Genomic DNA, 15429 nt, shown 5'->3' on the forward strand with positions numbered 1-15429 from the left:
CTCTCTTCCCAGAGAGATGAGTCTATGGGGCTTTTTCTTTTTTGGGTCTGTGGCAAGACATTGTAGCACCTTCACAACCTTAAATAAAGTCATATATATAAAATAACACACTTTTTTAAGAGCACCAGAGATTTCACAGTGAGAGGTAGAAACAAATCAGATGAGCCCATTCCCTCTCTCTATTTTAGCACCAATCTCTTCCCCTCTCCTCTTTCCATTCCCCCTTCCTTTCTTCCTGACTCTCCCCTACTCCCAACACCACACCTTGAGAGGGAGTCTTGATTAAACTCATGGAAGGAGAAACTTGGCTTTTTTTTTTCTTTTTTTTTTTTCCTTTTTCTTTTTGCTTTAAATAATATAATATATATATTTTGTTTCTTCTAATATTGCACATCAAAATGCTTCCTGTACACAGAGCAGCCAGATTCAACTTGCAGCTCCGCCTGGGAGACCTGATGCAGCACGTGGCTGTCCAGAAGGCAACAAGCTCTGAGAGGGAAGCTCTATTTTTTTTTTTTTAATCATTTTTTTTTCCAATGGAAAGAACATTTGGTAACTCAGGAACCAGACAAAAATGGGTGGGTGGGTGGATGCGGGGGGGGGGGAAAGAACAAAAAACCCCACGCGCTGCGAGACGCTTGAGGTTTCTCTCAATGTTTTCTTTGGTCATGGAAAAAGCTTTGTGTGTGTGGAGCCACAACACCCAGCGCCCTGATCCCTTTGCACTGCTCACTCCTGACTGATGCCTGCTTCCCCCACGTCCTTGTTCCTCCTCCTTTTTCAACAGCTGGCAGAGTTCAGCAGATCGTGGGCTCTCGGAGAGCTGGAGCAGGAGTTGGCCCAAAAGGCACAGCCCAGCTGTCCCTGCTGCAGAGGGGGCAGAGAGAGCCCCTGTGAGCACAGGCCAGGCTGGGGATGGAGCTCAGAGCCACAGCTGGGTTCAGAGGAAGCAGACAGGGCCAACCTCGAGGTGATACTGCTGTCCTGGCTGCGGCGGGGGCAGGTTCTGGATGCTGACAATCGGCAGCTGCTGAGGGTCCTGGGTCCGGAAGGAAAAGAGGGTCCTGTGCCAGCGTCCGTCCTTGATCTGCACAGGGAGGGGAGAGACATTGACTGAAATCTCAGTTCCTCTAAAATCTCTAAATTCCTTAAAGTTTGAGACAAGCTTTATCAGAGTTAATTAAAATAAATGGGTAGCCCTTGTAGAGTGAGTAAGAGTTAGTAGTTAACTAATAATTGATTGCTTGTCAGCACCATGTTTGGTTAGCTGGGTTTATAATGAAGAATATAGAAACTGATAAATAACTTTTAGGAACATAAGACAATTGTGGTCTCCTCTGTTCTGAAACCAATTGAGGACGGGAAATGGGAGTTCTACCAAGGGTTCATTTGTCATATTTGCAAAAGGTAGAAAGGTCAGAAGGAGAAAGACTTCATTTACTTCTTCATTGTGGGACCCCTCCCCATGGAAGGAACCACCAACCCATTTCAGGGAACAAGCTACACATGTTTAATGGCTTTTGAACTAATTACCATACAGGGTGGGGGGACTGGGATGTCCTGAAATAATGAATATGTATTTGCATTTTGGGTATTCAATACCTGTATAGATAAAAGGACTCTGTAATCACCTGTAAATTGTTGTGTGTAGTTGGGAGCTATCCCACAATAAACAGTCACTTTCTAATTTTAAGCTGGTAGACAGTTTTTGTCCAATATCCACATTTTTAATAAATCGGGGGAACAAAGCTGGTGAACCAGGGGGTCAGTCCTGCTGGAAAGGAATGTGTTCCATGAGGTGTGAGCCTGAAATCCCTCTGTGAGAGACAGGACTGTCCCTTGGGGTGAGCAGGGCTGGGGTGGGTGTAGAGAGCATTTTGGGGAACCCTTTACCAGGCTGCTGAAAACTGAGCTTGGGTGGTACCACCAAGACAAACTCCTAATGCTGTGAGCCTGAATGCAGCTCTGAGGCTCCTGACTCTGTGTGGCAGCAGACAAGAGCCAGGGTCACCATCCACGGGGAGCCATTCTCCCTCCTGCCATTAACTGCTGCTGTCCCTGACAAAGAACTTCAAAAATTCATCTTTTGCTTTCTATTTGAAGGCTATCTGCTTCACAAGAGGTGTATAGCATCCTGAACTGGAAAATTAGTGATAAACCTGACCCTTCTCCCTTGTAGGATGAGCAGCACAGATGTTACTGGAGCCCCAGAGTGGGCTTTTGTGGTATTTGCAGGGCTCCCCAGGACGAGGTGTTCTTAGAAGGCTCATTTATTATTCTATTCTATTCTATTCTATTCTATTCTATTCTATTCTATTCTATTCTATTCTATTCTATTCTATTTCTCTCAATATTTTTGGAAGGCTCATTTATTATTCTATTCTATTCTATTCTATTCTATTCTATTCTATTCTATTCTATTCTATTCTATTCTATTCTATTCTATTCTATTTCTCTCAAAATTTTTAGAAGGCTCATTTATTATTCTATTCTATTCTATTCTATTCTATTCTATTCTATTCTATTCTATTCTATTCTATTCTATTCTATTCTATTTCTCTCAAAAATTTTAGAAGGCTCATTTATTATTCTATTCTATTCTATTCTATTCTATTCATTATTCTATTCTATTCTATTCTATTCTATTCTATTCTATTCTATTCTCAATTTTTGAAGCTCATTTATATTCTATTCTATTCTATTCTATTTATTCTATTCTTTCTATTCTATTCTATTCTATTCTATTATTCTCAATTGAAGGCTCATTTATTATTCTATTCTATTCTATTCTATTCTATTCTATTCTATTCTATATCTATTCTATTCTATCTATTCTATTCTATTCCTCTCAAAGTTTTTAGAAGGCTCATTTATTATTCTATTCTATTCTATTCTATTCTATTCTATTCTATTCTATTCTATTCTATTCTATTCTATTCTATTCTATTCTCTCTGTTTCTCTCAATATTTTTGGAAGGCTCATTTATTATTCTATTCTATTCTATTCTATTCTATTCTATTCTATTCTATTCTATTCTATTCTATTCTATTCTATTCTATTCTATTCTATTCTATTTCTCTCAAATTTTTAGATGGCTCATTTATTATTCTATTCTATTCTATTCTATTCTATTCTATTCTATTCTATTCTATTCTATTCTATTCTCTCTCCAATATTTTTGGAAGGCTACATTTATTTATTCTTATCTATTCTATTCTATTCTATTCTATTCTCTATTCTATTCTATTCTATTCTATTCTATTCTATTTCTCTCAAAATTTTTAGAAGGCTCATTTATTATTCTATTCTATTCTATTCTATTCTATTCTATTCTATTCTATTCTATTCTATTCTATTCTATTCTATTCTATTCTATTCTATTCTATTTCTCTCAAAATTTTTAGAAGGCTCATTTATTATTCTATTCTATTCTATTCTATTCTATTCTATTCTATTCTATTCTATTCTATTCTATTCTAGTCTAGTCTAGTCTATTCTATTCTATAACGATACTACTGAATACATGATACAGACAGAAGGCTTAACATGAATGATAATGAAAAACTCGTGACTGACTTCTCAGAGTCCAACACAGCTGATGGTGATTGGTCATTAAATAAAAACAATGTCCAGACCACACTCCAATGCAGCAAAACAGGGAGAAGCAAATGAAATAATAATGTTTTATTCTCTGAGGCTTCTCATCTTCCAGGAGAAGAAACCCTAGTGAAGGGATTTTTCAGAAAATATGACAGTGGCAGGCTCTGGCATTTCTCTCCATTTATTTTTTCGCCTCCTTCACAGCAACATACCTTGCAATCATCAGCTGCCACCTCTGGCCTGAGCTGCCCCGTGGCCTGGAAGACCTGCCCGTTCCAGGCCCTGAAGCGCAGGGCGCGCTCCGAGGGGCTCTCGGAGGAGCCCTCCCTCCACACAGAGGTGTTCAGGCAGTGGATGGTGATGTGCTGCACCACCTCCGAGCTCAGCAGCCTCAGGAAGTTCATCTGCACTCTCCCGATGTCGAAATCCAGCTGGAAGGTGACAGAGAGGTCATGGGGACACCCTGCACAGGGGCTGAGGGTGGGGAGCAAAGGGGGTCCCTGTCCTCTGCTTCATTCTGCACCCCTGCCCAGAGCTGGGTCTGATGTCAGTATGGGCATGGGGACCAGATGCCAACTCATTTTGGGAAGTTTTTGTGACCCAAAACTTTCTAGTTTGTTCTGCAAAGCAGGTCCTTTGCTTTGCAGAACAAACCAGAAGGTCCTGAAGCAGGAGGAAAAGAATGTAAACTTCAAATTCAATACACTTGCAAAGCAGGTTCCAGTTCATCTGCAAACGAGCCCAGATATTGCTGTTTGTATTTTTAGTACAGGTACTTCCTCAACAAAAATCCCACAGCAGTAACTTTACTGGAAACTTGTGTATTTAGGCTGACCTCACTTCTCCAGGTGGCAGAGAACAAACTGCAAGAGTGACCCAAACATAAGTCAAAAGTCAATAAAGGATTTGGGAGCAGCATGTTTGTGAAATTACTGGTCACACTAAGGTTCTGAGTTCATTAAACACCACAGGAACACAGAGCTTTGTCTTGAGCCTTGGGTGTATTTTTGAACTCCTGAGAGCAGTTCTGAGTGTCACCCCAATGCTCCCCCAGCCTGTGAGCTGTGTCCTTGTGGTCACTGTCCAGTGTCCTGGGACAGCACAGGCTGTGTCAATATTTGTCAGTGGGCAATGCTGCTCTGGGGCTGGGCTGTGCCTACCTTGGAGACAGTGACAGGGCTGAGACACGTCTGGCCACCGTTGGTGAAGTTACAGATGACCTGGATGGTGTCTGAGGAGCAGCCAAGGTTTGGGTCAATCCAGTAGGTACCTGAGGAAATGCAGGATTGGGGATTAACAGGGACACTTCACCTTTGTTGAGAACGACAAAAGGACAGTTTTGGTTTCTTGGTGACTGGTCCCAGGGAAGGAGAATGTGTGAAACAGCCCCTGTGGAGGGGGATGCAGCCTTTGCACATCTGGGGCCTCCTACCATCAGTCATCTTCTGTTCACAGTTCATGAGGTCCCGGCAGATGCGTGCAGGGTTCTCCTTGGTTCCCAGGGGTCTTTTGATGCTCTGAATGAGGTTGCTGAGGTAGTGTAGAGTCTTAAAGATCTCTCCTCCATGGTCCAGCATGAGAAGGTCTGGGTGTTGGTAACCCTGGAGAGAAAAAAAGGCAGGTCAGGTGTGCCTTGGGGGCACTGAGGGCTGTAAGCACAAGGGTTTCTACATCATTTTGAGAAAAATCAGTGGTTAAAGACAGGCTGTGGTGGCTTGGGGCCAGTGAGCCACAGGCCTTGTGCTGTCCCAAACATGACGTTGCTGAAATGCTGGCAAAGTCACAATGGCAAAGTCAGGAGGTCTGCAGCTTCACAAATCAGTGACACAGCAGAACAGGACCTTTGCCTGCATAAATTCCAGATATTCCACTAGAACAGTGACAAATCAGGGCTCTGTATAAACCTTCTGCACTGATGGGACCATTCCCAGTCTCCAACCCAAGCAAAGACAAAAATGCCCCCCCTACCTCTCTCTTGAGTGCGGTGTTGGAGTCCATCAGGGTCTGGAAAGCTGCCCCAAAGCCATCTTGCTGCTGGTGGGGGTGAAAAAGATGGAAATTGAGACTGTTAGAAGCTGAGCATGCCCTGATGCAAGAAAACACTTCTCAGTCTAAGGTTGCAGCTCAAGCACTGCTCTGTGTGTGTCTGCAGGGTCCCAGCAGCACCTCAGCTCTGCAGGGCTTGTGATCACCATTACAAACAAACATACAGAGAATGGCAACTTACAAACGAGGCTGGAACTCCTGGTGGTCCCTGGAAATCAGAGGAGAAAAGGGGCATCAGGCAGGGGGCTGCTCAGTCACTGCTGCACAGATTTCAGCCATGGCCTCTGAAATCCCCCCCAGCGCACAGAAGTGAGAGAGGCAGCAATGCTGTCTCTATAGAACTCTTGGGGATGGTTTGGAGCAAAGCACAAGAAACACTGGTGCATTCACACATGTGGTTTTGCATGTGAGGGATGGGGCTAAGCCATAATTTCCAGGGAGGGAGCAATCCCTCTGGACAATAATTTCAGCTTGGTTCAATAATGAACTCTTCCCTCAGATACCTACCGGAGGGCCAGGGTGTCCTCGTGGGCCTGGAGGACCCTAAAGATAGAGAGGCATCAGTTAGTGAAACATCTCCAGTTTTTATTTCCATTTCTCATGTTTTTTACCAGCAGGAATTTGTTCCCAGCTGGAATTTTGGCACCTCACAGCAGCCTCTCCCTCAGAACCTTCAAAGAGAGGGGGTGGCCCCATTTTGTCCCTGCTCTGGGTACATCTGTCTATACCTGGTCCATGCCTGCTGCATCCCTTGTTCCCAGCCCTTTCAGCTCCTCAGTTGTCACCAATGCCACATCCCCAGGCTCTCATCCCATTCCATTACTCACCCTGCAGCTTTACACTTGCTAAAAGCAGCTGTTTTATTTAAATACAAGATATCAGTCAGAAAAAGGGATGTCAAATACTTACCCTTGGACCTTGAAGACCCTGCAGGGGAAAAAAAAAATTACAGAAACTGTCAGAAAATTCTCATTACTTCCCCAGAATCTCCCTGTACACCCATGTGCTGTTCCCAAGGTGGGGTGGTGTTCACAGGAGTCTTAGGATGAGGGAAGAGATGAGGATCTGACTCCATGTTTCAGAAGGCTTGATTTATCATTTTATGATATATGTTACATTAAAACTATACTAAAAGAATGGAAGAAAAGGTTCTCCTCAGAAGGCTGGCTAAGAATAGAATAGGAAGGAGAAGAATGATAACAAAGGCAGCTCAGACTCTCTGTCTGAGCCAGCTGACTGTGTTTGGCTATTAATTATAAACATCCAACATGAGACCAATCACAGATGCACCTGTTGCATTCCACAGCAGCAGATAATCATTGTTTACATTTTTTTCCTGAGGCCTCTCAGCTTTTCAGGAGGAAAAATCCCAAGAAAAGGATTTTCATGAAAAGATGTCTGCAACACCAAGGCAAGGGCAGGAGATAGCACAGCTGTGGTGAAGTGTTGCTGGTTAGGGAAATGGAAATGTCACCAGCAGAGGGGTGTGGATGTGTGTACACATCTGTGAGCAGTGTCCTGCCCTCGTGGGAGTCACAGCAGAGCCCAGAGCGACCCTGGGTTGTTCAGAGCCACTCTGAGGGCACTGGGGTGGGAGCAGCACTTACCGTGTCCCCACGGCTGCCTTTGTCTCCCTTGGGGCCCTGCAAACACAGGAGGTGCTGTCACTGACCAGGCACAGGCTGCCCTGCTGCCCCAGGAGCTCCTGGCAAGGACTCACCTCTAACTCACCAGCTCAGGTTGTCATATTGGCCTCTCCATCCCCATTACTGACTGTTTTGGCAATGTCTGAGCTCACCTGACCGGTTTTTATCTCTGCACCAAGCTCTGAGTGGTGCCATATTTGTGTTTTCACAAAGCACTGATCTGATCTTCCATCTGTGTTCAGAGCCTTTGGCATTTTAGGGCAGGCAGGGATTTGAAACACTTCCCAAAATCAAGTGGTTCCCAGTTTAATATATATTTTAAAAAAAGTTTATTTTATTTTTTGTTTTTTTTTTTGGTGTTTCCTCCCACCCCAGGCCAGGTTCTTTGGAAAATCTAGCTTTCAAAAATCTCCAGTAACATTCTTGTCTTCCAGTCTATTGAAAACCTTTTACTTCTGTATTGCTGCTCCTCACTTCTCAGCTAATAATCTCCCAGAAATTGTCTATGCAGACAGAGACTAAGCCTGCACTTTTCTGAAGCTGCTGATCTTAAACCCATTTTATTTTCCTGGTTACAGCAGGATTTGGGGGTTACTTGTGCTGGCCTCAAACATCTTGGATCTCATGCATTTAAACCCTTCTAAAAAATACAGGCAGGAAAGAAGTGTGGATACTTACAGGGCTTCCTGTGGGACCCTGAATGCCCAGAGGACCAATAATTCCTTCTTTTCCCTAGGAAAGAAAAGACTTGTGAGCCACCAGGTGGGACCTGACAGTCATTTTCACTCAGTGAAGACTCTGAACCTTTGCTGCTTTTGGTGGTAATTGCTGTATCTGGAATAAAAAACCATTTCCAAAGAGACAAGTCCTCACAGCGTGGTTGCCATGAGCCTTGTTAAACCTCAGGAATTTCACAAATAAAGGATTTCAGTGTGGCTGGAGTGCTGTGTGCAGCGTGGCTGTCCCCAAGCCCTGTGCAGGTGTGCTCACCTCCAGCTCAGAGGTGCTGCCATGGCCTTGAGCACTGGGCTCCTCACAGCCCCTGGAGCCTCACAGAAATGGGGGTGAAGGGAGAAAAATCCTCCCAAAGCCCCAGACTGGAGAAACACTCACCATGAGACCTGGTGGCCCACGTGGTCCCTGAATGCCTTTGAACCCAAGGTCTCCTGGGGGGCCCTGTGAGCAAAAAAATTATATATGAGGTAAATACTACTAAATCCTACCACTAATTAACCAAACCCTGTGTTTGTGCCCTTGCTTAGAGCTCTGCTTAATGGACAGGGCTGCTGCCTCTTGTCTATGGGACAGGGAAGACCCAATTTGTTGTAGATTCTTTCCCCACTCCTGTTTTGCAAAGCTTTTACTTTTGACAGAAAACAAACAATTTCCTTTTCACCAGGGAAATGATATGGTGATAAAATGAGTCTGAATTTCAAGCCAAGGCTCTCAGAGTTAGGGATGCACATTGGTGTCTCAGGTGCAGGCTGGTGGCTGATGCTGGAAATACAAATATCAGAAAGGGGGAAAACAGCCACAGAATCTCTAGGACAGCCCTTTTCCTCCAACAAAGCAAGGAGGACACACTCACTTAACAAATGAAGATCCATAAATTAAAGACAGTTGGGATCAAAATTCAATTTCCACAGTTCCTGCAGAGCTGCTAGCAATGCAGCAAGTGTGGCATGACCTGTCCCCAGTAAAGTGAGAGCAGAAAAGCAGCTGGTCCCCAGCAGCCTCTTACCTTTGGCCCAAAGAGTCCTGCAATCCCTGGGAATCCTGCCTCACCAAAGTCTCCCTGCAGCCAAGACAAACACAAGAACAAAGGACAACAGTGAATTCACACTGGTGGCTGCAGATCTCACTCAGAGATGCACCAAGAGTTCAGCAGCTCCAGAGACAGAGAAATCTGTGAGCATCCCTCAGTGTAAGCAGGACTGATGAGAAAGAATGAAAAACACCTGGAGGAGGAGTTGCAAAAACATCAGGCTAGAAGCAACTCACCTGATCCCTCAGAGCTCACCAATGCCACCTTTCTGCCTCCAAAATGGGAGGCAAACCTACACTATTGCCATTATTCCTGGCAGATGCTTCTCTGGTTTGGCCCAGCAGAAGCAGGATGCAGAGCAGCTACTCTGAGAATTTCATGCTGCAAAATAACAGCCTCAAAATTCTTTAAAACAAGCTCCTCTTTTATTTCTAATACAAACTGGACTGACCTACTAATTCAAACTGTGATTTTAAACTATGCTTATTCAAGCAGTTAAAAAAGTGCATGTTCCTACAACACAACCTCCCACTCAAGCCCAGGAAAACCATGCATATCCCTAATTCTTTTCCTACTCAACTCTGCAGGGATTTTCCCTCAATTCTGTAAGAAAAATAATAATAAAATAGTTGAAAGACTATCAAGCTTGAATCAGCACATAGCATATGCTCTGAGAATAAAAAACCCACCCTAGGCAGCATGCCCTTATGTAAACATCCTCCTTTCACCATGCTGGAGATGGTCATCCTTTAATACTTTTGGGCTTCTCAAATGTCAAAATTCAAGATGATTCAACATTTAAAAAAAAGAAAGGGGTCAGAAACCTCCACCAGATGATTCTTCTCCAGTGTTAGGAACATTAGAGACAGACAAGGCTTCTTTGGCCTTTTGGCAGGACTGTCACCCATCCTGACTGTGCTTTTTGGGGTTTGTGAACGACCCAAGTGATGGGGCTTCCACCCCCTTTGCTGCACAGCTGCTCCAGCATCAGCCCAGAAACCTCATCCTTAGGAAGTTTTCCTTTGAAAAAGGCCATGAGGGTGAGAAACTGCTGGGCAAGAAAGGGCTTGGTTGGACTTGGTGGAGTGCAAGAAACTTTCCAAGGAGGCAAATCGATTTAACTGCCCATTTCTGGGTTCTGGAAAGGAAAATTGCTACTAACAGGGTACTGGGGTCTTTCCTGCATGAGGGGAATCAACCAAGGCTTCTTTCTAGAGGAATTTAATGCAAAAGCACATGGAAAATCAGAAGGGTTTAAATGTCATGGAGTCATCTCAGCCAAAGGGACACAAAGTCACTGGTCCTGCAGCAAATCAGGCAGTGACAATATGGGGCAAAGGAATGTGTCACTTGTGTCACAGAGACAAAATAATCTGAGAGATTGATCTATGACCAATAAAAAAATTATATATGGTGATGTTGGTCACTGCCTTTCAGCCTGAAAACTGTTAGCATGAGTTTTTATATAAAACAGCCAAACAAGTGCATTTTATTGAGGCAGTTTGGGGTTCATTCTGTCTTGTTTAATATTGAGAGGAATCGTGGATTTGTCTTTCCAAACAAGCTGTGGGTCTGCTGGTAGATAAAACCAGCACTGGGAAATAAAAGGAGCAATGGGAAGGATTCCACTGATTGATGAATGGAAAAAGCTATTTGCTTTTACAAATAAACTTTAGGTTTGCCGATAATCGAAACTAGACATTGGAAGATGAAAGAAACAATGGGGAAGAAAAACACCTAAATTCTATAAGAATTAAAAATTAAAAGGGAGGGTTATAGATTAGAGAGAAATCTTTGGTATCAGGTGTTCTGGGAAGTCTGAATCTCTCAAGTACCTCAGCCAATGGGGACAGAGAGAAGGGAAATGTGTTTGGGAAATTGGGATAAAAAGGAGGCTGTTTCCTCCAAAAATCTGAGAGATCCCAGAGGAATGCCCCATGGCCTCTCCCTTAATTGGAATAAAGTAAAAGGACTCCTCTGTCTCCTTTTTGGACATAAACCTCTGGTGTTTGTGGATTAATTTTCCTGACAGTATCAGTCCTAATACCTCTCCTAGAGTCATGCTCCAGCTGGATATGCACCCTCTCCTGAGGGCTCAGCTCTGCTCAGCCCCACCACACCAACCTGCTGTCCTTTAGTTCCAGCACCACCAACCTGCTGTCCTTTAGCTCCAGCACCACTGACCTGCTGTCCTTTGGCTCCTGGGTCTCCAGGGCTCCCTGGAGGGCCCGTTCCTCCTGGGGATCCTCGCTTCCCTGCTTGGCCACTCTGTCCAGGCAATCCTCTTTCACCCTGAAAACAACAGAATTCAAGTAATTCCAAAGGAGGGGAGCTGAATATAACAGCACTCTGCTGAGAAAGCCATAGATGGAAGGCTGGCAGGGATGGGATGAGGAATGTGGCTCCATCAGGGGGTGTCCCAGGTCTGCTGGGGCAGGATGATCAGGGTGAGACCAAGGTGGGCATGGCTCTGTTCCCAGAGCAGGAGCTCAGCAGAGCTGTCCCACCTGCATGGGGACAGAAAGGGCAGCAAATGTCTTCTCTCTGCACTTCCTAGGTTCTCTGTCTGCCTTGCAGTTTCCCATAATCTCTTCCCCCAGCAGGCTGGCAACTGATGATTAATTCATGGGAAATGCTGAAGGCATGCCAAGAGCAGGACTCCAATCCAGAGGCTGCAAAGCCAACATTTTCCCCTGTGTTAACCCTACAACTTCAACCCATAGAGAACCTTCTGCCACCCAGCACCACACTTTGCTCCCCTTGCCAAATTCCAGGAGCAGCCCAAGCTCCAGCTGCTCAGTCTGGGGCAGACTGGGAGAGAGGAGCAAAGGCAGGGAGAGTCCAGGATGGTGGAACAGCCAGAAAAGGGGCAACAAATTCCCCTGGGGGCAGGGTGTGAGTGTGTGACAAGGACACGGAGTCTCAGTCACTCCTGTTGTACTGCCCAAGGCAGCTGGAGGGCAGCAAGTGACAGATGAAGGGCTACGGAGCCCTAATTTAAATCAGATCCCAGAGCCTCTCCAAACCCAGCTGGAGTCTTCCTATTTACAGAATCTCCCTATTTACAGAGTTTTCCTATTTACAGAGTCTTTCTACAAACGACTGAATTGCTGTGGGTCCAGTTTAGATCCCGTGGTGAGCCTGGATCAGGACAAGGACCAGGAAGAAACCCCAAGGTCACAAAAGCAGCTTGTCCCTGCTTCCACCCAGAGTGATGTCCAAGCCCATACTGGCTCCAGTTGTTCTAACTAGTAAATATAATTAAAACCAAGCAGCACAAATTTCCCTCCAGCAGTTCAGGTCTGGCAGAGCAGTAGAACACCTGAATCTCCCATGGAATTGTCCATTCTGGACATCCTACTGCTAGCTCTAGCAGTTCCTCTGCAACTTCTCCACATTTTTTCGAGCCAGGTTTCTCATGATTAAACACTCAAGTGTTTGTAGTGTGTCTGCAGGCTCCTGAGCTCCTTTGGTAAGGGAGGAAAGGTCTCTGGGACATTCAGCTGCTGTCTACATCAGGAAAATGGATGGATGGATGGATGGATGACGGATGGATGGATGGATGGATGGATGGATGGATGGATGGATGGATGGATGGATGATGGATGGATGATGGATGGATGGGATGGATGGATGGATGAATGATGGATGGATGATGGATGGATGGATGGATGGATGGATGGATGATGGATGGATGATGGATGGATGGACGGATGGATGGATGGATGAATGGATGATGGATGGATGGATGGATGATGGATGGATGGATGGATGGATGGATGGATGGATGGATGGATGGACGGACGGATGGATGGATGGATGGACGGATGGATGAATGGATGGATGGATGAGAAGAAAGATCTACAGAGCCTCTGGCTAAGTGAGAGATGGCAGCAGGAGCTGAGACTGTATTAGACCTTGGAGAGCTCAAGCTCAGAGGCATCAGGCTGACAGACTGGATCGCTCACAGCAGCATCTGAGGCAGTCAGAAGCTCACCTTGAATCCTGGTGGTCCCTGGGCCCCTGGCAGTCCTGGCACGCCGGGGTTCCCTCTCTTGCCTGGCATCCCGGTCACGCCTTCCTCCCCATCATCTCCCTGCTCTCCCTAGGAAAGAAACACACAGGAGGTTATGAAACAAAACCCTTCCACTTCTGGAGGGCCAGAGGAGTGGTGGGATTCTGCCCTCAGCAAGAGGGGGCCAGGTTTGCAGGGCTGGATAGAGTTGTGTGCACGTGAGTGGCTACAAACCCACTTTATTCATAGATCTGCAAAGGCAGCTTTGTGTGCAAGTGACATGTGAAGATCTGCTCTGGGTGCATGTAAACTGGAATATCCATGGCTGGATCACATCATTTGTCCTGAGCTGCCTTGCACTTCTGCAGCTCCAAGGCTGTGTTTGCTGCAGTTGAAGCTTACCAGCATCCCAGGCACGCCGTCCTTCCCAGGCACTCCATCCACTCCAGGGGCACCCTCTTGTCCTTGCCTTCCCACCACTCCTCGAGGGCCTGGCAGCCCAAGGATGCCCTAAAACCACAAAGGTGTTAAAGGAGGAGTTCCCACACAACATTTCCTGGGGCAGAAAACTGAATTTTCACCTACCGGTGAGCCCCGGCTCCCTGCACTGCCCCGTGCTCCTTGCTTTCCTTTTTGACCCTGCAAGTAAAAATAGAGAGACATCTAAAATTGCAGCAGCTCTAGCACAGCTCCACCTGGGACTGTGACTTCAGGGTGTGCTTTTGGGTAATGATTGGAAAGAGTTTTATAAAAGGGACATTTATAAAGTCAGTTGCTCCTGTTCTGGGGAATGAACTGCTATTTGGTTTTATTACAAGTGATTCTTCGTATGTCTTGAGAGTTCTAGGGCAGGAATGAATAGCTAGAAGGCAAGGACCTGCATTTTTCCTAATACAGAGCAGATGAGGACAAAAAAAGGCAGGCTGAACTCGAGGGAGGATTTGGTACACTGGCAAACATTAGAACAAGATGCTAAAAACCTGAGTCCTCCATCAGTTCATTGACAGCAAACCCAGGACCCTCTGAGGGGTTCAGGGGGAGCTTCTCTCTGAGAAATAACTCTGTTTTGGAGAGCTAATGGAAATTAAAAAGGTGTCTTCTGTCTGAAATTTGCAATGCTGCTTTGTGAATAAAGGCAGAAAATAAATACTCCTGAGGTTTATTAGCTGTAAAAAGGATTAATTTGTGCAGAAAGAATGGAAAACTCAGCCTCATCACCTTCACCAGGGCTCTCTTAGTGAGGTCATGTATTAAAGCACTTTTAAATTGAAGAACTCATTTTCTGTGCATTGTTTCTCCATCTGCAGAGGACCAAGCTGGCCAGCTACATAAAATAAATATTCCTGGGGGTGCTACCCCTGCTATTCATTAGACCCAAAGACAGTTCCAGATTATCCATCAATGGGCAGAATTTATTTGTCTTATCACCTGGTACACTTCTTGCCAAGAAGACCTAAAACTATCTTCTGGCATTACCCCCAGCAGGGTCAGATAAAAACCCCTGACATCTGCCAAGAGAGAGCAGGAATTTGCTGACTATTGAGGTCACATACTTATGTTTTAGCAAATAAAGCCCCTGGTCTGTGAGAATAATTAGCAAGCTGTCATAACAGGCAGATGTGGAGGTAGGAGTAGGTGTGGAGTGCCCGAGTGAACTCTGAAGGACCCACGTGCCCTGGGTGTTCTTGCTCAATAAGGACAAAAAGTTAGAGGGATTGTTCCAAGAAACAACTTCATGGATAAATGGGCTCCAAACCCAGAAGGTTCCAAGCCAGAAAAGTTTATGGTTCAAGTGGAAGGGACAGACTCTTGCCTGGCTCAGCCTCCTTGGGGATGGAGGAGCCAGCTGTGGCTGGAGACAGCACTGTCACAGACATCTTTTATGGAAAATCCTTTCCTTAGGATTTTTCCTCCTGAAAGGCCTCAGGAACAGAATGTAAACAATGATTATCTGCTGCTGTGGAATGCAACAGGTGCATCTGTGATTGGCCCATGTTGGATATTTGTAATTAATGTCCAATCACAGTCAGCTGGCTCGGACAGAGAGCCGAGCTACAAACCTTTGTTATCATTTTTTGCTATTCTATTCTTAGTTAGCCTTCTGATGAAATCCTTTCTTCTATTCTTTTAGTAAAGTTTTAATATAATATATATAATAAAATAATAAGTCAGCCTTCTGAAACATGGAGTCAAATCCTCATCTCTTCCCTCACCCTCAGACCCCTGTGAACACGGTCACACAGCACAAACAGGGCACAGGAAAGAGACACAGCCATGGCAGGGACCAAAGACCTGCCTAAGAGTCACCATCATGCTGGAGCTGCAATTGATCTTGGTCTTCTCCAGCCCCACAAAG

General features: G+C 45.2%; 1 protein-coding gene across 1 annotated transcript in view; it reads right to left on the reverse strand.

Moving 5' to 3' along the window:
• Positions 1–655: 655 nt before the first annotated feature.
• The window catches only part of COL27A1 (collagen type XXVII alpha 1 chain), a 146300-nt gene continuing 131526 nt past the window's right edge, over positions 656–15429 (reverse strand). Inside the window, exons 46-61 of the mRNA XM_064727415.1 lie at positions 13659–13712; positions 13476–13583; positions 13056–13163; positions 11243–11350; positions 9035–9088; positions 8407–8469; positions 7972–8025; positions 7255–7290; positions 6557–6574; positions 6155–6190; positions 5829–5855; positions 5570–5635; positions 5034–5202; positions 4762–4871; positions 3814–4032; positions 656–1087 (exon numbers count right to left, since the gene is read on the reverse strand). Of these exons, the coding sequence (XP_064583485.1) occupies positions 941–1087; positions 3814–4032; positions 4762–4871; positions 5034–5202; positions 5570–5635; positions 5829–5855; positions 6155–6190; positions 6557–6574; positions 7255–7290; positions 7972–8025; positions 8407–8469; positions 9035–9088; positions 11243–11350; positions 13056–13163; positions 13476–13583; positions 13659–13712 (1377 nt within the window). The 3' untranslated portion in view covers positions 656–940. The remainder of the gene's footprint in view (positions 1088–3813; positions 4033–4761; positions 4872–5033; positions 5203–5569; positions 5636–5828; positions 5856–6154; positions 6191–6556; positions 6575–7254; positions 7291–7971; positions 8026–8406; positions 8470–9034; positions 9089–11242; positions 11351–13055; positions 13164–13475; positions 13584–13658; positions 13713–15429) is intronic.

The sequence above is a fragment of the Zonotrichia leucophrys genome, chromosome 17, assembly GCF_028769735.1.
Source record: "Zonotrichia leucophrys gambelii isolate GWCS_2022_RI chromosome 17, RI_Zleu_2.0, whole genome shotgun sequence".
Classification (NCBI taxonomy): domain Eukaryota; kingdom Metazoa; phylum Chordata; class Aves; order Passeriformes; family Passerellidae; genus Zonotrichia; species Zonotrichia leucophrys.